At 40.8% G+C, this 22,040-nt stretch overlaps 2 protein-coding genes across 2 annotated transcripts in view; both read right to left on the bottom strand.

Moving 5' to 3' along the window:
* The window catches only part of SH3RF1 (SH3 domain containing ring finger 1), a 79,801-nt gene extending 78,626 nt beyond the window's left edge, over window positions 1–1,175 (bottom strand). Inside the window, exon 1 of the mRNA XM_062493684.1 lies at window positions 795–1,175. Coding sequence (XP_062349668.1) covers window positions 795–1,175 — 381 coding nt within the window. The remainder of the gene's footprint in view (window positions 1–794) is intronic.
* Window positions 1,176–19,210: 18,035 nt separating this feature from the next.
* NEK1 (NIMA related kinase 1) overlaps window positions 19,211–22,040 on the bottom strand; it is a 39,844-nt gene continuing 37,014 nt past the window's right edge. Inside the window, exon 33 of the mRNA XM_062492851.1 lies at window positions 19,211–20,470. Coding sequence (XP_062348835.1) covers window positions 20,457–20,470 — 14 coding nt within the window. The 3' untranslated portion in view covers window positions 19,211–20,456. The remainder of the gene's footprint in view (window positions 20,471–22,040) is intronic.

The following is a 22,040-nucleotide window of genomic DNA, read 5'->3' as shown; positions in this document are numbered from 1 at the left end:
TGTCATCTCAGAAAATTGCATTTCCTGACACAGGTTCTAGCATGAATAATCATAAATGAGGCTACTGAGTCTTGATTATAAAGTATGACAGATTCTACAGATTGCTTAGATCTTAGGAAGGAACTAGTGTATATAAAGAAGGCAATGTCTTCCCATCATGGTATACACAGATCTTCCAAATCCCCTAGGAAAAAATACTCAAGGAAAAACTAATAAAGCAATAACGAGGACTAAGAGAGCAAATAACTTAGCAGATTGCAGAAATTAAAAAATTCTTTTTGAAGGAAAGAAAGTAAAAATTCAGGTACTTGGAAGCCAATGACAAAACTTCTCTGCTCGTGTTTAACATTTGTTATGTCTAACCTAAAGGAAATTTACTGACTGTAAGAATCATTTCAGAAAGTGCATGAGCCAAAACGAAATCTCTAGTCTTGCAGTTGACAAACCAAAAACAATTTCAAATGTTCTTCACAAGACCTCTATCCTTAACAATAACTTGAACTTTCCATATAAGTTACCTTGCTCTATTTGACTGTCCTAGAACTGGACATTTAAGGATTTCTTCTTCTTGCCTCAAAAGCTGGGAGTTTCAATAAGGAATCATTATTAGTATTTATAGAACATTAAACCAACACTGACCTTGCTAGAAATCTACAGAAATTCTCAAAATAACCTTGTTTTGCTGTACTAACTGTCTGACTGCCCTTATCCCAAAGCAGAGGCCATCAACCGTTATGAAATAGTGCAGGAAAAGACAGGAATGCAACAAAACACTGTCATCACGCAGTACTTACCCTAACAGGAGGGCTGCGTGCTTGCACCCTTTGCTGCTGTCCAGCCTGCGAGCTCTGCAGGTCCTTTGATCCGCAATTAGTTGCAGTGCTGATGGGGACCCTTAGAGCGTTTGTGCCAGCAGTCCCACCGCCGGGTTTCCGAGGCCTCTGTTTGATGCCATCCAGTAGTCTAACGAGCAAAATATTACTGGGAAGTTCGTCAACACCGCAGTCCACTAAAGTCCGGCACTCGGGACATCGCAGCTCATTGCGAGAGCTCACAATGCCCAGCAGGCAGCGTTTACAAAACGTGTGCTGGCAAGGCAGGACTTTCGCAGAAGCATCAAGGCGTTCTAAGCAAACAGGACACTCCAACAGATCCAGCAAAGCCGATTCATCCATTTTCCTTGTATTACTTAACGAAATAACAAATCTTTGCAGAATTTGTGTGTTTTGAGCTCTGCAACGGTATCATGTTACATCCATTCCTCTTCTGACTGTGCTCTAAAATGTTTTCAGGAAAAAAGGCATTAACAAGCTGGGAAAAGTCAGCAAGACCACTTTATATGACGATGTTCATATAAAGAGCAAATTAAGAGATCACTAGACTAATTCAGTAGATATTTTCAATAAATGAAACATGGATACAGTAATAGCAATCTAAGTTAATCTATGTGTTTATTTAAGATATTTTAACAAAGGGTAACAGCTAAGGTTTTTAAGTTCAAGTCCCCATACATTTCAGTCTGAGTAATTTTATTTTCTGAAATTATTCCAGAACAAAGAACTATCCCCAGTACAGCAGTATAATAAAGCTTACTTCTCATAGTTCTTAATACATCTCTGAACATTTGAGACATTTCACAACAAGATGGCAAAGGTAACTATAACGGTGTCCAAAACCACACAGCCTACACCAACAGGGCATAGCAAGGGGAATTATACTTATGCTAAGCCAACACTGAACTACATTTCTACCCTTTCTATGAAAACTACTGCAGCACATTACACAGCTCAGTCTTGAAAACAGCCTCCAGCTCACAAGGTTTTAAGCATACCGCAAGCACTGACAAGAGGGATCATTACAGTGCCGCCTTTAAGAACGCTTCGAAAACTATCGCGAAGTGATTTACAGCAGGAAGTGCTACTGCCATATCGTAGGACAACACGAGAGCTGCGCATGCAGCCACAGAGGCAGGGGCGAGCCCCCAGCCAGCTCCAGCCTAGGCAGCGAGGGGCTGGGAAAGGGAGGGGGGGAAAAACGAGCACCACTACAGAGCTCCCTGCCCCCCCCCCAAAAAAAACAACATTCTGAGAGAAGTCACACCAGGATGCTTCACAGGCAGAAAAAGGCTTGCTAACCTCGGCAGTGCCCAGCGCCGGACGAAGTTGAGCACCTCCCACCAGCCCCCGCAGCCGCCTGCGGGAGAGGCTCCCCCGGCTCTCGTCCCGCACCTACCTGCTCTCGGGCTCCGCGCCCGGACCGCCTCCCCGATCCACTGCTTTATAATCCCCCGCTCCCCGGGGGAACAGCGACCCGCAGGCGGGCGGACGCCGCGGCGGCGGCGCGCAGGGGTCCCTGCGGGGACAGGGGCGAGCGGGGACGGCTCCCCGGGAGGCGGGGGCGGGCGGGGGCACGGCGCTGTCACCCCGCCCTAGGGCGCTGGGCAGAGGGAGGGGTCGGGCCCGCGGCCCCTCCGCCGCGCCGAGCCGCCCCTCAGGGAGCGCAGGGGTCCCCGGGGAGCTCGAACGCCCCCCCCCTCACCGTCTCTTACCCGGCTCTCACCGTGTGGCCGCGCCGCCCCCGCTTTGTTCCCGTGAGGAGCCGCCACCGGCCCCACCGCTGCCTCTCCCGCCGCGGCAGCGCCGAGACTCCCGTGCCCTCCCCGCCCCGCCGCGCAGGGGCCGCTGACGCGAGGGGCGGCCCCGCCCCGCCCGGCCCCGCCCCGCCGAGGGGCCGCGGGCAGGGAGCGGGGGTGGGCCCGGCTGGTGCCCAGCGGCAGCACCGCCCCTCGCGGGCGGGGACGGGGCGAGGGGCCGTCTCGTCCTTCCTGCTATCCGCGCCGTCCCCACCTCGCTAGGTGCTTCGAGCGGTGGCTGGGCCGGTGGGAGAGCACAGGCGGCCTTCTGGGACGGGCGGAGAAGGCGCTTCCCCCGTGCCTTGTGCACTGGGGGCAGCCCGGACGGGCACCTGGGGCCGCCGCCGTCTGCGCGGGGGCGGTGGCGAGCGAGGAAGAGGGACGGAGGGAGGGAACGAGGGTGGGTGGTCGCTCGCTCGCTCCTCGCAGGGCTGCCCCCGCTCGCTGTCTGTGGTAAGTGATACCCGGAGCGGCGGCCTGCGGCTGCCAGGCCCTACAGAAGGAGGAGCCGGGGTGCCCGGAGCCCGCGGGGCCCGCCCAAGGAGACTCCTCATGCGGGGCGGGGGTCCCTCGCTGAGCCTCCCCCGGCTGTGCTCCGGCAGCTCCCGGCGGTTCCCGCTCCGGGGAGGTCAGGCACCGCCGGGCTGGGCACGGGCAGGGAAGGAGACGGAGCTGCCGTGTCACGTCCATCGCTGCCCTCGGGTGCGGCTTGCTCCCTCGGGCCCTTGCGGCACGCTTGTGCTAAGGTCGTGCGCAGCGTGTCCACGGCCATGGTTAGTGCTGGGCTTGGCAGTACTGGATTAACAGCTGGGTTTGCTGATATCAGAGGTCTGTTCCAAACTAAACGGTTCTGTGATAGGACTGCTTCATTAAATAAATAGTGCCCGAAAATTGACGAGTTCCTCTCTTCACACACTCCCCACCACACACCTCTGAATTCGGGAGATGATGCACTTGCTTTTGGGGTGTTTTGTGTGAGATACCTCTCTGCAAGACTGTGGGAATGAAGGAGGAAGCAAATCCTAAGATACGTACAAATTACCATAAAACAAAAAGAAGTAAAAGCCTGCTGTTTTTAAATCAAATGAGATCCCCTTGCCTATGGGTGGTGAAAAAGCTAGACAAATGTTTAAGTTTCAGTTATTCATCTTGCCAACCGCAACTCAAAAAGGAAGCAATCCAAAAGCTTGTGCGTGTAGTTCTAGCTTTCAAGTTGACCCTAAGAAATGGCATGAAACTGTGTCTGGAGGTTTAGGTTGGATAGTAGGGAAAGTTTCTTCACCTGGAGGGCGGCTGGGCACTGTAACAGGCTTCTCAGGGAAGTCATCACAGCAAAAGATTGACTGAGTTCAAGAAGCATTTGGACAAGGCTCTCAGGCACGTGGTGTGATTCTTGGGGCTGTCCCGTGCAGGGTCGGGAGCTGAACTTGATCCTGGTGGATGCCTTCCAATTCAGGATATTCTATAACTTTGAATTTGCTGTCAAACTTACTGAAATCTGTGTATGTATAAAAAGCTGCCTTTTTTTTTTTTTTTTTCTTTTTCCGTGCCTGGATTGTGTAGGTTTGGATAAGCTGATAGTGTGGCAGGCTTTTCTGTCTTTTTTCTTGATATGCTAGCTTGGTTTTTCCAATGGTAATGAGATACTCTGATTATTAGGATTTCCAAATAAATAGTCACTCACACTGCATATCTAATATTTTATTTTATTTTTCAGTCGTAGTAGTGAAAATATTGAATCTGCTAAATACGTACAGTTCATTAAAAAATAAGGTTTACTCCCCCATGAATTCTGGAGTTTAGGAAAACTGATACAGATGGATTTCTGGTGTATGTCTGTGCTTTCCATGGAGTATTGTAACATAAATAGAGGAGTATAAACATCTGATACATAAGAATATTCCTATGTCTCATAGTATTCTTGTATATTGCCATGTCATTGCTGTTGCTGCAGAAAAAAAAGGGATAATGAGTACATTTGAAAGAGAGACTTGTTGAATCGAAACGAAGTCTCATCTCTCAATTAGATTTCACTTTTGGACATAGCTTCTTCAAAAGATCTCACAGTAATAATTTGCCAGCCTTTCTAGCACAGTTTTGTAAGCAAGACAATTACTGTTGTCTAAACTTAGTTTGCTGCCTAAGGAATGTAAAATATCTATTAAAACAGTAAAGGAATTTACAACACAAGTGGTGCACCAGGGAAGCAAGATGAAAGTTCAGGGAAGCAGGATAAAAAGATTACCCCTTTATCAGGGCTGGTCTTTGACAGTGTTTTATGTAAAGTCTGTAAATACTAAATGCATGGTGGAATACAAACCAAAGTAGTAAACATTCTGTAGAGTATCAGGTAAATATGTTACTTCCTGAGCAGTAGCTGTAGTTAATTTTCAAACAATTATGATCCATGTAAAAAATGTGGGGGTGTGAGCAGATGTATGCCACTGCCCTCTTACGCATGCAGTGTTTGACTCAGAGAGGCTGGAATACTCTGGTACCAGGACTGAAAGGAACACAGTTACTGTGACATTGAAGCATTTATTCTTTCTTGCTGCCAGCCATAAGCAAGGAATTGCACTCTTTGGACATTTTTACCTCACTTCCTGAAATCATCCCATCCTTATGCACAGTTCATTAGTTCCTTGTACAACTTTTACTATGTACATGATGCAAAGGGCAAAATGCCCTTAAAAACACAGATTTGAAAGATGAGGTCCTCCTGCTACTCAACCACCTGGATTCCTACAATTATAATGTCTATTAATAATTTGTATTTTACACATTTTTGGTGTAATGAATTGTACTTGCGTCGCTGGGTTTCAGGCATACTTTCTTTTTTTCCTCTCCAGTATATGTTGTTTCTTTTCACCTAGAAGCTGTTGAGTAAAGGAAGAAGAAAAGGACAATAGGGAGAGCAGCAAAAGACAATATCAGTACCAGAAAGAACTGCTAACACCTTTTCCTTTCCTTTTTTCTGTGTCAGCATCCTTAGTGCAATAAACCCACTGTGTTCTCTGCACTCCTTCTCTTTCACCAATACCTTATTTTGCCTTTCGGAGCCAAGCAGCCTAAAGGCCTCTCCCCATGTCTTCAGCCCACTCTGTTGAAACAGTCAGACTTCCTATTTTAACTAACTCTTACTGCAATGATTCCTGTTTCTGGCACATTTCCAAGTACCCTTAGTTTTTCCTCTGCCTTTAAAATGTGAGACAGTCTATGCTGTGCCTAGCTTTGAGCAACACTGGTTAATTGATACATTGGCAGCTCACAGGAAGACAGAACAACATATGCTGCACCCTTTGCTGTAGAAGGGACATGCAGTATTAGGTGATTTTTTTTATACAACCACTGTTTTCTATTAAACCTCTAGAATCTTAATCTTTCCAAATATTCCATCAGGTTTTGCCAATGCATTATTGGGAAGAGGTGCGCACTATGGTCATCTGCATCGAGTTTCTTAGGAAATTTAATGGATAAGTAGTATGGGATATTTCATAACTGCACATTTTTCAACATGCAAATCATAAACATAAAAATGTTTGGTAATTAATGCCCTAAATACACTAATGCACTAGAGAACAACACCAGGTCCAATCTTCATTCTAATCCTACAGAATGTCCCTGAAGATTGTTACCCTTGACAGCAGGGATAATCCATGTGCCTGAAAAAGTCATGTTATCACTATATATATTCAGAGTAATAAAACAAAACTGAGTGCCATGTAGATCAATGCAGGCCTGCAAGAATAAACATATGAAGGCATAATTATTTGTGAATTCTGTCCTGAGAGTCTTCAGATAACTGCAAGAGGCTCAAACATAATATGACTCATGGAACAAGAGGTGTCATGTCCTACCAGAAGAAAACAGTGTCTTGTGGCAGTCATAGTCTGAATTAATTTTATTTGTGGGTTCAGAAGCAATTTATTGTTTTGAGCTACATTTTTGTACTAAAATATTTTTAAAGCTTTTTTTTTTTTTAATTTGGCCAGAAAGGATCATGTTTTTTCATTTGTAATGTCTACATTAGCCTGCCTTTCCCATGCAATGTAGATCTCAAGCACAGACCAAAAACGTTAATCTTATTTCCTTGTAAAATGACCACTGGAAATATAGTGGCAATCCCTTTTCAAGGACTGTGCCATCCTTTTAGTCAGAGTTTACTGCTAATGGCCACGCTGATCTTGCTGGGTTTACACTGGCAAGTACAGCATATTGTGAAGTCTGGCCCATGGCCAACTTTTGGTCTCTAGTGGAAATGAGCAAAGATGTTCTTCAATTACTTCATTCCTTTTTCATTAAAGAGTTGTTTTGTTTTGGGGGGGTTGGTTTTTTGTTTTTTGTTTTTTTTTTTTGTTTGTTTTTTTTTATGGGGTTGTTTTTGTGGTTTTGTTTTCAGTTTTTTTTCGGGGAGATAAGGGGGGAATTGCAGTTTGGTTTTGCTTTGGTGTCTTGGTTTTTTGGGGTTTTTACAGTTAGTACCAGCTTTAAATTACCTAGCTCAGTTACTGTTGGCAACAGTTCTAGCAGCAAGGAGTTCAGCATGGTTGATACTGATCCAGTTGGTTTGCTGGCAAACTGAGTTTTGTGCTACCCTTAATGCACTTTCTGCATTGTGAACTAGTTCTAACTACATCAATGACAAATGTACTTACAAGGCTTTTGCATCCTGCCAGAAGGATCTCTGCTCATCTGGTATTTGTGAGGAGTTGGGAGAAATTAGTTGTAAAACTAGAAGCCAAAATATACTGAAAACACATCTTTATGTTGTGTTCTAGGCATCCAGCTTTCTTGAGTACAGTATCTTTTGTGTATTTTTGTTGTAAACTGGTTCTCGTTAATAAGGTGAATCTGGGACTGTAACTTCATACATATTGCTGGTATTGAAGTAACTTAATTTGAGTCACAGGGAGGAAATGTGCAATACAAAAAGTGTCTGTAGAATTAAAGAATAAACATGTTACAAGTCTGGGTGAGCTTTTTGTTACAAGACATTCCCATCAGGTTAGTCACAGGCAAACACTGGGCTTATGGATCCCCATAACATCAGCTGCATCATTCAGTGCTGTACCTTGTAGAATGCAGTAAGGTGTTGGGTTATGTAATTGGTCAGGAACTAGATTTAAATGTTCATTATGCTGATGGGAAAATTGTGCCTGCATCTCATTAACCAGCAAGCTTAAATTTGCCCTTACTACAAATGAGGTTAAAGGAAAAAAAAAAGGGGAATGCATGTTTAAAGAAATCAAACTATAAAGATTTTAGAAGAGGAGCATAGATGTTAGAATCCATTCTTATTAAGTTTATTCCAAAATCAGAATATCTTTTTCCTTCCTGGCATACAGCTAATAAGATAGAGACCTAATCTGTGAGGCTGCAGAGTTGGTCCTAACACTTCTTTGCCTCTCTAGAATTAGTGCTCTCTCCACAGGGGAGATTCTGGTGGAGACAGAGCATACCATATTATGTGTTCAGTCCTGCTCTAGGTATCTCCCAGCCCCATTAATGTCTGGTCTCCCAAAGAATGGTAAGTTATTCAGGATGTAGTTTGAGAATTATTGACTGCCCTAGACATTTTGGAATGCTTACATGCTGTTTTAATAGTTTGCTATATTGTTAGCAAATTGTAAGCTATTAAAAAGCTATTAGTATTTTCCCCACTTGCAAAGACTGCATTCCAGTCACAGGGTAAAGCTCTTTCATATGAACAGTAAACCAATAATCATATAAATATTGAAGTAAAATTATTAAGTTACTGACTCTAGACTGAGATCAGGCAGAAATGTAATAAGCCACTTCCAGAGTGAGCTAGAATGACTCAGTTTTATCTTTGAGGAACTCTGTGGCAAGTGTTTGGAGCTTTGGACACCCATATATGTTCAAATACACAGGTAAGATAAGTTGCAGGGCCCAAACAATTCTTCTTTTTAAATAAGCAAAAATATCATGGAGGATATTCAACATTCATCAAGGTAGTTTACGTAGTCTTCATTACCACACCTCATTAACAAAGTATCTGAAAGAAGGCAAATGTCTGGAGACTGGATATTTAGCACATACTTTTTTGACCCAAAAAAACTCCCCCAAAACAAACAAACAAACAAAAAACAACAATAAAAACACCAAAACAAAAAACAAAACAAAACAAAATAAACAAACAAAACCAAAACAAACAACAACAAAAAACCCAACACCACCAAACTGCAATTTTAATTGCAATTTTAAATAGGAGAAGGAATTGCTGAGGAGAGTCAGAGGCGCTTTTGCATGTGGTCTGTGGAGAGGGAAGGAGGTTGTGGGTTTTAGGAGAGGTTTGTATCCATCATGTCAGGTCTACAGTTCCTAGATTCTGCCTTTTGTTATAATTTGTATTTCTAGAAATACACTACAGCTTCACTCTCTAAAATCCTGTGAGAAGACAACACTAGTCAGTAAGTTTCATGTACAGGGAAGAATTCACAATACTGTGCAATTTTATCAAGGAGATCCTTCAGTCAAATCAACCCTCCAAGAGCAAACATCCATGGCCAAAATCTTGGGGTCCTCCCTTCAGTGACAGGTTGGAACCTCAGATCTAGCCACCTTTTCACACCAAATAAATCTTTAAAGCATATTATCAATCTTTTCAGTCTTTTTAGATGAGAAATTTTCATGTCCACCCAGAGCATAGGCTCTACAGGAGGTGTAAAGGATTTTATTTCTCCTTTGGGTAATTGCATGACAACATAACAATAATTCAGAAATTTCTGCAGGTCTTAAGAAACACCTTATCCAAAGTGTCTTATTCCAAGGCAAGCATTTACAGAGGCATAACTCTTTGAAACCACTTAGGCTTTTGTGGTCATGAAAGCTAAAGTGTGACAAATGTTTAGCAATAATGTATCTGTAGTGTGGTTTGTGTTGTTTTAGGATGAGTCCTGCATTTCCTCCTACTGTCCAAATCAGGCAATCTGTTGAAAAGTACCATAATCCCTTCACCTGCATCTCTTCTGCAGAGAGAGTTCATTTGGATTTTGTCCCAGAAGAGTCTGTAGCTGTGTTACACTCTCAGACTTAGGAGTGAGGACTGGTAAGATGCTCCAGGAAAAATATATGACATCTTTCTGTGTCACATGGATTCATGATTCACAGATTCATGAATTTCATGAAATTCATGTGTTTTTACAGCAAAATCTACAAGAAGATTGAATTCTAAACTAGGTTATTTTAGAATTTCAAGTGCTGCAACAGTGTGATAGTTTGCCAAAAGAAAAAAAAAAAAGCCGTGTTAGCACTTAAAAGCATGTGCAGCTGGATTTTTTTTCAGAGAGATTTATTTCCCTAAAATAGCATTTTCTTTCTAAAAGTGCCTACTGGGCAGAGCTTTGTGACAGGCAAATAGGATTATCAGCATGTTTACTTTTCAAACATCTCTGCCACACTTGAACAGTTCTGCTGTGGTGTCATACATAAGTGATGAGATAGGTTGTGTAAGAATTTGTGTACTAGGACATAAAAAATTAAAATGCATTACAGCATTTAAAGTGCACTACCATTTCAATTCCAAACTAGTCAAAGCAGTATCCTTGTACCAAGAGAAAGCGTTTTCTTTGACTTTAGTAATCCTTTTTGGAATGTACCCTCAGCTCCAAGGAAAGATGCAGCCCCCTTGGCACAAATTAGGCCTCCTGGTTGTCTGAAAGGTACAGCAGCTTCTTTACAGCTTTGGTTCTTTGCATTTCCTGGTACACTTGTGAAAGGTGGTAGGCAGAGGTTTGGATGTGATCAGTGTACCAGCTGTATACCATGCTTTGTCCGTGATATCTTGGAAACAAAAAGCAAGGATTTATGGTGTAACTTGACTGTGAAGGAAAGTTCTTAATTACATAGGGATGAAAGTAGGGAGAAAATGGACAAGTTCCCCAGTGCTTTTTGCAGAATTGCTATCATTCTGCTACCGCAGTTCTTTATAAACAGAGGAATGTAAGAAAAAGGACTCCAAAACTATCTTTGTTCAAAATAATATTAAGGAAGTGAGATGAATTTATGGAGTATTCATGGCACTACTTTGGATTTCTTTTATAACTCTTGAGACTTGGCTTCTAAATCAATAAGGACACTGAGACACAAAATGAATTCTCTGAGGCTGCTAGCACTATGAGGCTATATAATCACTCTGGGATTGCCAAACATTTCTCTTTTTTTTTTTTTTTTTAAGATTTGTGTCACTTTCACTCCCACACATCTGGCAAGAGAGCTCTGCACTGGCTTAGCTGAAAAATCTTATCTCATAGATCATTTCTAGCAATAAATTCCAGCCTTTGTGCTTACTTATATTGTCCCACAGCCTGGAGTCACTGATTTTGTAGAACTAGGAATGTGGGCTGTAAAATATTTACTCACTAGCATGCCCCCACCACCAAAAAGAAACCCCAACCCCAGAAAAACCATGCCGTGACTCAAAACCAAGCCCCAAGCTTTTCAATTGTGAAGTCAGCTTTGAAAATGTAAATCACATGAAACTGGTTCTTGGGGCCAAAGAAAACAGGCAGCTGGATTCCATCCCCCAGCTAAGAATCAGCCCTTAAATACCTCTTAAATAGACACTTTATATGAGCTATAGTCAAACTCATTTTCAAGTAATGTTTTCCCACATGTCCCAGAAAATGCAAACAGCAACTCTGTGTGTGGATGGACTGGGGTGCAGACAATGGGTAAGCGTGCCAAAAACCTGCAAACTGGTAATGCAGTTCTACCACAGTTCTTCTCTAAGGTCACACCTGTGCTAAAAAAACTGATGTATTTTTAATCCACATCACAGTCCTTATATATAGCTAAGGCATCTGTGCTCTAAAGAACTGTCAGCAAATGGCCTGTGCTAGGTCTTTTCCTGCATACTAATTCACATTGGTGAGCATTTTTTTTCAGGTGTTGTCTTCTGGAAGCATTCTTGTTTATGGGTTTTATTGTGCTGATCATTTTCTATATGACAGTTATAGGGAACGTGAAGGCAGAGTTACCTCTTACATGGAAGACTTGGCAACTGGTGGCAAAAAAGACTGTGGAAAGAGAAGGTAAGACAAACAAGACTGGCTAAGATGCATTTATCTCTACTGTGGATGATTAGGGAAAGGCGATCGGGAGGTATCGCGTTGTACGGGCAGACAGAACCCCTTCCCTCAACAATTAAAGTTACTAAACCCCCCTAGTTAGCCACCAGCACCCGGTTTACGATGCAAGCAGAAGGAAGTGGCGCAGTAAACCCAAGCTATATAACCCCATGCAACCTACTAATAAACCCCATTTGCCATCCACCACACTGGTGTCTGTGAGATTATGGCCCGAGCGGCCTGGAGGTAGCCACCATGCCATTCCTGAACCAGGTCAGCACACCTCAGTAAAGGCAACACTCTACAGGTTCAATTAAATAATATGCTGGGGAGGAAGCAAAGGAACAATTCCTAGTACTAAACTACAGATCTCCAATTTAGCAACCCGTCTTCTGGAGTAGAATTAGTCCTACTGTTAATCCTACTATTAACAAGCAGGATCAGAGTTAATAATGGCCAGAAATTGTTGCTGGGCAGGAATTGTATTCTCTGGCTGTGGGGTAGTATGGTATGGAGACACTTGAGGTGCAACATACTCTCATATCTCTCTATTTCTCATTATCAGATTTCAGAGGAAAAATTGGCAACTGGCATATAATAAAGCCAGAATATTTTCCAAGAGTCACAACAATCATTCTTGAATAGCTTACGCCGGCAAAACATGGCAGAATAAACCAATCAGCTTATAATGAACATGAAATGCCTTCCCCTTTGTTTTCATAGGACAAATTAATGTTTTGACTCTAGGTAGTGTTGCATAACATGAAACATATTAGTTTTAACCAATATACCAGCACAATCCAGAAACAAGCTGTAATTTTTGGCATTTTTATTTTCAGTTTCCCCAGTGACTATTAGTGAGTGCATGGAAATGTTTTTTAATCAGTCCTGATACACATTCACATACCCAGCCATCAAGATTGAGGTTAGTACATTATAGCTGCTCCGGGAACCTTAATTCACTTGCATTGACTTTAGGAGGATTAAGTCAGAAACAATACTATTTTAATGCCATTTTTTTGTATTTACTTGGCAAATACTCTTGTCAGTTTAAAGTTTCCCATGTGAGCTGTCCAGAGGTCACTGAAATTCTCCTGGGCAAGGGAGGGAGAGTGGTTGAAAGGATGGCCTCCATGCTGATTCCTTCAGTATTTTTCTTCATGCCATTAGTGTTGTACTGGGCGCTTCCCCCCAGCTTCCATTGGAAGAGGCAGTGAGCAAATGTTAGTGAGAAATGGAGGCAAGAAACATAGAAAAGGCTTCCCTGCTGTTTTATTTGGCTACTTCTAGGCCTCAGTAACAGTAAACTTAGCCGCAGAAAATTAGTGTAGAATATATTGTCTAGTATGCACAAAAATTCCCAGATGCTTTCAGTGCATAATTTCCCCCCAGTTCATTCTATTATTCTACCCAGTTTTCTGGCCAATGATCACAAAGCCTTCTGACCTCTCTTTTATCCTATGGCAAGAAAATACAGTTCCCTAAGGCTGCAAAAGCATCAAGATTTCCAGAAATGAGGTACCTGCAATTTCCATGACTATCAGCGTAGCTGTGAGCACCATATTCTTCAGACACCACTAAGACAGAAATTCAGAATGGAGGGACAAGGGATACCCCACATCTACAAGCTTGCCAGTCTTCTGAATTTCAGCTGAAAAAAAAAACCTGAGTTGAAGTGTCATAGATAGCTTTGTTAAAGCTAGTGACTGTAGGAAGTGATCTGACCTGTGTTATACTATGGATTAGTGTGACCCTCTAACAAACCCCCATGGTTTATTGTATGATAAGCCAGGAAATTACACAATTAGTAAATTATTTCAGTTATACATTTCTCACCTTTTTAACTGCTGTAAGGCAGAATAAAACATCTGTGGGGATTTTGCCAGCAAGTGGAAACAAAAATAGTGCTAAGTAAGTACATTACAACTTGAGTAATGCAAGGTAAACACTATAGGCTACACAGCTTTTGCTCCTCAGCAGGCCTATTTCACATTGTATGTTCATACATAAATTTCTCTTACTAACACTGCACAAGCAGTCTGGCACCATCCTTGACAGATGAGCTTTAGGAACTGTTACAAAATGGTTTAAGTTATAGCTCCATCTGTTGCATCCCATCCTTCTGATGGAGATTGTGTTCACTGTAGCAGAATAAGCAGAATGGAAGACATGTTCATATCCTCACCAACTGCAGCTCAAAGTCTGGTGCCTTGGCTCACACCCATCTTCTGTGCAGTTTAATCAATGACGCTCTGCTTCGTGCCCAAGCATGAGGGTGGGTGAGCATTTCCTTCTGCTGGTCCTGATAATCATCAGCAGAGGGAAATAGCAGACTATGGTGAACAGGAGAAGCTTAACAAATCACAATGGGATCTGACTCAAGCTTTCTTTAATTTTACTGAGAGGAAGGAGGCCTTAGGACAGTGCTCATCCATGCTCCACTATTGTTACGTACAGCTAGGTACTGGGAGTTACTGCAGTATCACTGCATAGTTAAAGGTTGTGGGCCAGGACTGAACCTTCATTTCCCACTGGGCAATGTTTGACCTCATGGTCTAGGGAGTCAGAATTTGCTGAAGTTTCTGGACAATGAGGATTGTCCAATGTAGAGAAAGCAATAGTGGTCATCTGAGGAATGGTGACAAAGCAGTATTAAGTGAATACAGTAAGTTAAGTTATTCAGGGCACTGTGATCATTAACTGATGTACAAAAGGCCACAGTGGAACTGGATATAGAGGTTAGTGCAATCAGGCTTTTCCACAGCTGGATAAAAAAGTGCTGTATTACTAACCTAAAAATTACATCAAGGATATTTGATGCCATTGAAATAATACTCATATATGTAACAATACAGTCTACTAAGTAAGGCTTTAAACTACTGAGTGAAAAAAAAAGTATACTCATATTTCTTATAATTTAAAGGCATAAAGGTATGTCCAGTGTTATGTCCAAATGTACTCTATTGAGAAGCTCAGCTGTCATAGACTTCATCTTTTAGGTTCCTCTTACAATGTTTAAAGAAGAAGATTAAAATACTCCAAATGGCTATGCAAGTTATCAAAATGAATGTCAGTGGGAAAGGATTGATTAAATGTACTATAATTATAACAAATTATTTTAATTTTATTTCTGTCTTTCAGACATCTTTAATAAGAATTGTTACAGATTCCCAGAATAAATTAGAAAAAGAAAAGACCTTGAGATCCTTGAGTCCAACCTTTGACTGATTACCACCATGTCAGCTAGGACATGGCACTAAGTGCATGTCTGGTCTTTTCTTAAACACTTTCATACAAAGGAAGAAACAGAATTTAGAGAAATATAACAGCTACAGCAGTTTATAAAAAGCAGTTTTAAGCAGGCCTTGAGTTGGTAGAGCTCCACAATAGACAGAGTTGTGGCTCATCATTAATGGTACCTCAGGTTTTCTGTTCTTTCTGTATCCATATCAAATCAAACACTTCAGAAAAAGGCTACATACCTTAGTTTTACATGACTTCTCTGACAGTGTTCAGAATAGTTGTAGCAGCAATAAAACAAACAACAATGAGAACATTTGATTGCTGATGGGGAAGCCAATAGGAGGAAAGTATGGCATCCCTGAAGTATTACTCAAGATTTAAAACTTTTAAAGAGAGATAGAACCACGGTCTTTTAGCCTTAAATTTGAACTTAGGGAAGTCTTATTCTATATCTAGGACACAGCCAAAATGCATACTTCATCCCTTCCCCTAGGGGAGAGATTACCGTCAGGACTGTGTGCAGAATACAGCAAAAGTTAGGGTATGTCAAAGGCCTGATTGGTTCTCTTCTCCTCAGAGCATATCTGCATCAGCTCAAGCCACAGTCCTATTTAAATATGAACTATATTTTTTCCTGGCTGACTACAGTCCCTAAGGGAACATCCATCAGCCAAGCAGAAGTGAATCACGCAACGCTCCAGCCTCACACTTGATACAGCCAGCCTCAGGGATGACTTGTGAAAGAATTGTCAGAGCCATTCCAAAACTAAGGAAATGCCACCTCACAGGAGTTTTCTTGCTCTGTAACCTGCCCATGACTTTGGCTTGTGTTGTGCAGCTCATGTGAAAAAAAACCCTCTCCAAGTCTTTGGCTCTGTGAGGTCTCTAAACTGTATTGTTAAAAAGAGAGTGAATGGAGTTGGCTAAATCCCATCTTGGTTTAAAAATGTCTTGGAAATAAAATCTGGAAGTGTGCACCAGATCAGAGATGCTCAAGGCAAGCAATTTAGGAGCAGCAGATGAACTCATATATATATATATATGCACACATACACACACAGACAGATATGTATATATACATGTCTCACAAGTTATTGCAAATTAATATGTGTTTATGGAAGCAGCTCAGTTAAGGCTTTAGTTAACGAAGAAGTGTTTTTAAGATTCTTGCACAAGCCAACCATTCTAAGTGCTACGATTTGAACTGATGAACTCATCAGCTCAGCTGGAAAACATATCAACTTCAAAATGCATCTGAAGTGCAAATTGCATTAACACACAAATTTAATCTAAAGGAAGATCTTTATGGGTTTTAAAACTACTACTTAAACTATACAAATTGCTCCATTAAAGCTGCTAAGATAAACTGGCAAAAAAAATGGTTAAGGAATAGTAACAATTGATTTCTATTTCACACTAAATTTGAGTCTATACATTTCATGAATGAACAAATGGTAAAATAAGACTTGAGAAAGCACAGTTATTTGAAAAGAAAAACATTTAAAAGGATTAAAAAGTTAATTTTCTATATTTGTCTTTGGTTTATCACAGCTAATAAAATTATTTAGAATGTAGCTTTATTTGAGCTTTGCTGTGTTGCTTTTAGTGGAGACAGAAGTCAAATCAGTAATTTAGTCAGGGGCATGCTTCTACCCCAGCCTCTGGCAAAGGGGAAAATTATGCAGAGCCCAACTATATATTTCAACTGTGCTAAGTGTTGTATTTTATTTAAATTTGCATCTAGTCCTTTGGGGAAACTGGTCATACTTCACCATAAAGCTACTAGAGTGCATCCAAAGCAGGGCTACAAAGATGGTGAAGGACCATGAAGGGATGTTGTATGAGGAACAGCTGAGGTCACTTGGTCTGTTCAGCCTGGAAAAAGAGGGGAGTGAGAGGAGACATCTCTGTTACAACTTGCTCATGAGGGGAAGAGGAGAGGCAGCCACTGATCTTTTCCCTGTGGTGACCAGCGACCCGAGGGGAACGGCCTGAGGTTGTGTCAGGGGGGTTTAGGTTGGGTATCAGAAAAAGGTTCTTCCCGCAGGGGGTGGTTGGGCACTGGAGCAGTCTCTCCAGGGAAGTGGTTACAGAGTGACTGCCAGAATTCAAGGAGCGTTTGGACAATACTCTCAGGAACATGGTGCGATCCTTCAGGACCAGGAGCTGGGCTCCATGGTCCTTGTAGGTCCCTTCCAGCTCTGGATATTCTATGAGTCTATGATCCTCCTACACTCTAGGAAAAAGAGCGTAAAGACTTGTAAACAGACAGAGTTGTATTTATGGGCATTTTCAGAAAATGGCCTTGTACGAGGAAATGGATAAACAGCAGCGGGTCAGGAATTGCTGTTGCCGGCCGTGCTTCCCCCGCAGCACTGCCGGCCCGCCTTTCCGGCCGCCGCGGAACCCGCAGGGGCCGCGCTGCCCCCTGGCGGCCGCAGGTGGCGGCTCAGGGGCCGGCGCAGCATCCGCAGCTCGGCTTCCCATCCGGCAAGGGCCAAGTTTTAAAGCTTTAGAACAATGAGGCGAGTGGAGAATGCGTGTTTGAGTAAATACACAGCTTTTATGCTCAAGGGAGAGCAAGAGGGACAGAGAAGCAGTAAAAGGTGAAGCAAGAACTGCTAATAAATAACGCAAATTGCTCGAGGGCACAGAGCCTTGGTAGGAATGCGGTAGACTGGAACTTGATTTAAAGCCATTCACTTACCAGACCACAGAAAAACCTGTGCTCTGCTTTGGTTCACGTTGCCCAACCAGATAACACATTTTTCTGAAGTTTCTTCTAGTCGTAACTTCAAATATGCACTAATCAGAGTTCAGCAAATCCAAGAGCTAAAGCCTCTTTAGGCTCTGTTCCTCAAAGGTTTTAGGCATCAGTGTTCCAGGTAAAGTACTGTACCTTTTCAGCTCAAAACAGCTCACTGCTGGGGTTCTTACTCCTTTCTGCTGATGGTTTTTTGCTTGTTTGGTTATTTTTGGTATTTTAAAACATTCCTCAACTGAACTTAAGAGGGTCAAGAAGCAAATCTATGGACAGAGACATCAGTGCTACACAGTTCACAGAGTATGTTTTGTGTGAAAAATACCATTCCATTTATCAATTTGCTACCAGAACTATAACAGAAAATTCTTCAAGACTAATATGTACACAAACCAAATGCTCAACTAATTTCAATAAACTGCATACAGACCAATTAATTATTGTGCAGGCACACTGTCCTTGATGTCATTATAGACTTTGTTAAATATGGATTTAACATTTCAGATGAAAGTATTTTTTTGCAAACTTATTTATGTGTTGGTTTTAAGTTAACTTTTGAGCAGGTTAGCTTGGGAAGCTGCCCACAATCTACATGTATTTTTCAAATTATTAATTGGTAAAAAGCTCTGTTTGTAAATCTTGCAGTCTACAGATTATGCCCGTTTTCTCACCAGAAGCAAGTCAGTACACTGCATGAAAAGTGAAGACTGTCAATAATGATACCACTTCAATTTAAAAGAAGTGAACATGGCCCAATCCTTAACTTCAATAAGACTGTATCATGTTAAAGGGATTCAAAACCATAGAGGACAGCATATACCAGTTGTATATATTGTCGTTTCCATACAGTTATTCTGTATTATTTTAAATCTAAAGGGTTTGAGTCCTCCCTTCCTCCAAAAGGTGGGCAAGGTATGATTTGAAAAATCAAACCTGAAAAAGGAAAATAATTCAGAATCATTCTTTAATAGAGTTTTAGGATGTATTTGCTAAATGTTATAAATGATGTAGCTCATGAAGATCATCCCTCTGACTAGATTATGCAGCAGTGAAAAGTGGAATGGAAGAGAAGCCTGGTAAAAAGTTTACTGTGGGAAGTTAAAAAGGAAGTAAGGAAAGGGAACAAGAGCAGCACAGCCCAGAAGCAACACTGTTTCCAACAACGGATCATAGTTTCTCATCAGATGAAGTAAAAGGTGTTTATCAAAGAAATAAGGATCTAAGCAATAATCTATTAAAGGCAATGAATTATTAATTTTATTCACACTGCCAATTCCCATGATACTGCTGAACTAAAGTAAGTATGGTATCTGTCTAAAAAAATTAACGCTTTTCAGTGGGCAAAATTTTAATAATGACACCATAAAACAATTATACAAAAATCATGTACATATTTTGACAGTTTAAATAATAAATATATATATATATATACATACTTGTTTTTTACTTTGTGGAAAAGCAACTTTTGAAAGTTTTAGACTGTGACTAGCTGTAGCTGAAATAAAAAAGAAACCAAACCTATTTTTTTTCCGTAGGGCACTTGGAAGTTTGACAGTTCATCAAATTCATAACAAGATTCCTACTGTAATGGGTAAACCTGTAAAGCTGATGCAGAGATGACTGGAAAACAACAGAATCCCTAATGTCTGCCCTGTATACTACTGCTTCAACATGAGGAACAAGAAAATGTGTGTCAGAAGAAACATGGTTTTGCTTGTAGGGTGATGGAAACTAATCTATACAAAACAGGATCCAGAAGATGTGAAGCGTAACACAGCACTTGTGGCTGCAATGTTTGATTTTCCCCTGTGGCTGCTGGAACAATGACTAGAACACTCCAAAGCCAGACTGGAAACCCCCTCCCCCTTTCAATTCAACAGTGTAGTACATCGTCACTGACCAGATTACAAAATTCAAGAGAGGTAAACAACTGGGATTTTTGGGACGGGGATAGGAAAGGAGAAGAAAAAAAATTTTGGTAAAAAAAGTATTCTACCTCCAAATGGATTTTACAGTCTCAACCCCCTCCAGACATTTCGATGGTGACTTATGTACCAGTTTGCCCTGATTCAGAAAAACCATCAAGATATTTCAGATATGACAGAAGCCTTCAGGTTCCAAATACAATGAAAGTGAAATGCATGAACTGGGCCACGAGATTAAGATACTAATAAAATACAACCATGAGGGTCAATAAAACAAAGTAATTTCTTTGTGTAGGTGTAAAGGAAAACTACTTAAAATATGTAAGTGAATAACTAAATGTGAATATTTTCACAACACAGTAATGCTTCCAACTGTTCAACCATACTAGCTATCTGTTCATGTGGCAGAAATTCTGTTTTAATTATAGGTCTCAGTTTTGTAAACAGAATATATACAGGTATTTCTTTCTCTGTTTCTTTTGAAATTTGAGAGGTTACGGGTTTGAGGGATTTTTATTTGGTTTGTTGAGGTTTTTGGGTTGATTTTTTTGTTGTTGTTGGTTGGTGTGTTTTTTTTTAAATTTTGGGCATCCTATATTTAAGGAACACATATGCAAATCCACACAAGAGAACTCTAAACATATCTCAGTTTAAAAGGCATGTTTTTCTCTTTTTCATATAATCAACATTCTTTTTTGAAGTCTTGCCCCTCCTGCCCCATGTTACATTCTCCACTACAATTTGTTGTTCAGCTGTGCAGACTTCAGACAGATACAGTAAGCGCTAAGGAATTTCCTGAGTCAGGTTTATTCATCATTACCTGTAAAAAGTAGAAGAGGGGGAGAGAGAATGTGAAAAGGAGAGACACATGCAGATACAATTCAAGCTAAGGTTACAAAACAATCCAGAAACAATTCAGTGAGCACTAACACAAGAATCCACTACATCTGTCACCAATGAGGTGACCATGACCAAAGCTACTTTAAAGCACTACACACAAATACTGAACATATTGTCATCTTGGATTAGAGAATTTAAGATAGTTTGCACTTCAAGTGGCATGCTTCAGTTACAATAATCCTCTTAGGAAAGAGCAACAGAGATTTTCTCCCAGCATTTCTTATTTGAAGACTATAATGCTTTTGAGACAGAAGCACATGAAGATCCTTCTGTCTGTCAGTTGTCCTCTATTCACCCCTATTAGCATAGGACTTTGTAATTTAACTGTCTGAAATGTATAGAATTACTTTTTTCTTATCACTTTTGGATGCTACACAGATTTGTAAAATACAGAATTAGAACTGACTCTAATAAAAATAGCCACTTGTTAATCAGCATTTTGCAAGATGAAAGTCAGCTCATTTTAACAGGATTCAATCAGACAACCGCTTATAGTTTATATGCCAACATTTCAGCAAATTTTCATTTTAGCCTTTTAGTATAAAATATCCTTAAAGCAGAGTAGCAAGCAAATGAAAATGGTGACACTATAGTAACCATTTTCTTTTATTCTACAATGCCAGTCTTTTGGAGACCTGAATAATGAACTGCTATGGTCTATCTTTCCAAATCTGTCATTAAATCAATAAAATGTGCCTGAAAAAGTATTTTTCAGACATTTCTCTGTCAAACTTCTCTAACACAGCATGAAAACAACATTGATTGTTGTGGAACTGATTGTTCTTACCTAGAAGCTCTATATCAGTAGGAAAAAAAATTGGGAAAAGGTAATTTGGATTACATTCAAAAAAATAAATTATGGTTTTGTAACTAGTTTTAAGACACCCCCCCTCAAATATTTACATATAAAAGTCAAAGAAAGCTGTACACTTATTTGACCTTGCACTGCTAATACAACACATTTGTAAAAGAATTTCAAAGATGCAGAAAGTACATACTGGTTAACATGAATTAGAATATTCTCTTGAAAACTGAAATACATTAAATGGTGATTATTACACACACTTCTAAAGCCAATAGATGATGCTTCTGATTTCTATAAAACTGATTAAAATTTTAGATTTCTTCTTTTTCCCCTTACCTGTGAAGACTTTGACCATTAGAAATCTAAAAATATGTAACCGCAGTTAAATTTTTGATATCAGAGAAATTTAAAAAAACAAAACCATTCCCCACTGACGGTGGTCTGTGTGGTTTTTCATAAGAGTGACTCTGAAAGACTGAGGAACATCCATCTGCCTTGTAACCTGTGCTAAGCTGGACAGGGCTCCAGAGCAAAATAAATAATTTTCATGTATTACTAAGTTACCAACTAAGATGGATGGTACGTACACATCAAGGTCTTCTGAAAAATGCTAATTATAGAATAAAGAGCTCCATGAAATTTTCAGAAAAGACATAATGGTGCAACCTATTAAAAGCAACATTAT

The sequence above is a fragment of the Cinclus cinclus genome, chromosome 5 (assembly GCF_963662255.1).
Source record: "Cinclus cinclus chromosome 5, bCinCin1.1, whole genome shotgun sequence".
Taxonomy (NCBI): Eukaryota; Metazoa; Chordata; class Aves; order Passeriformes; family Cinclidae; genus Cinclus; species Cinclus cinclus.
Note: the sequence above shows the minus strand (reverse complement) of the source record. Positions and strands in the feature narration are given on the sequence as shown.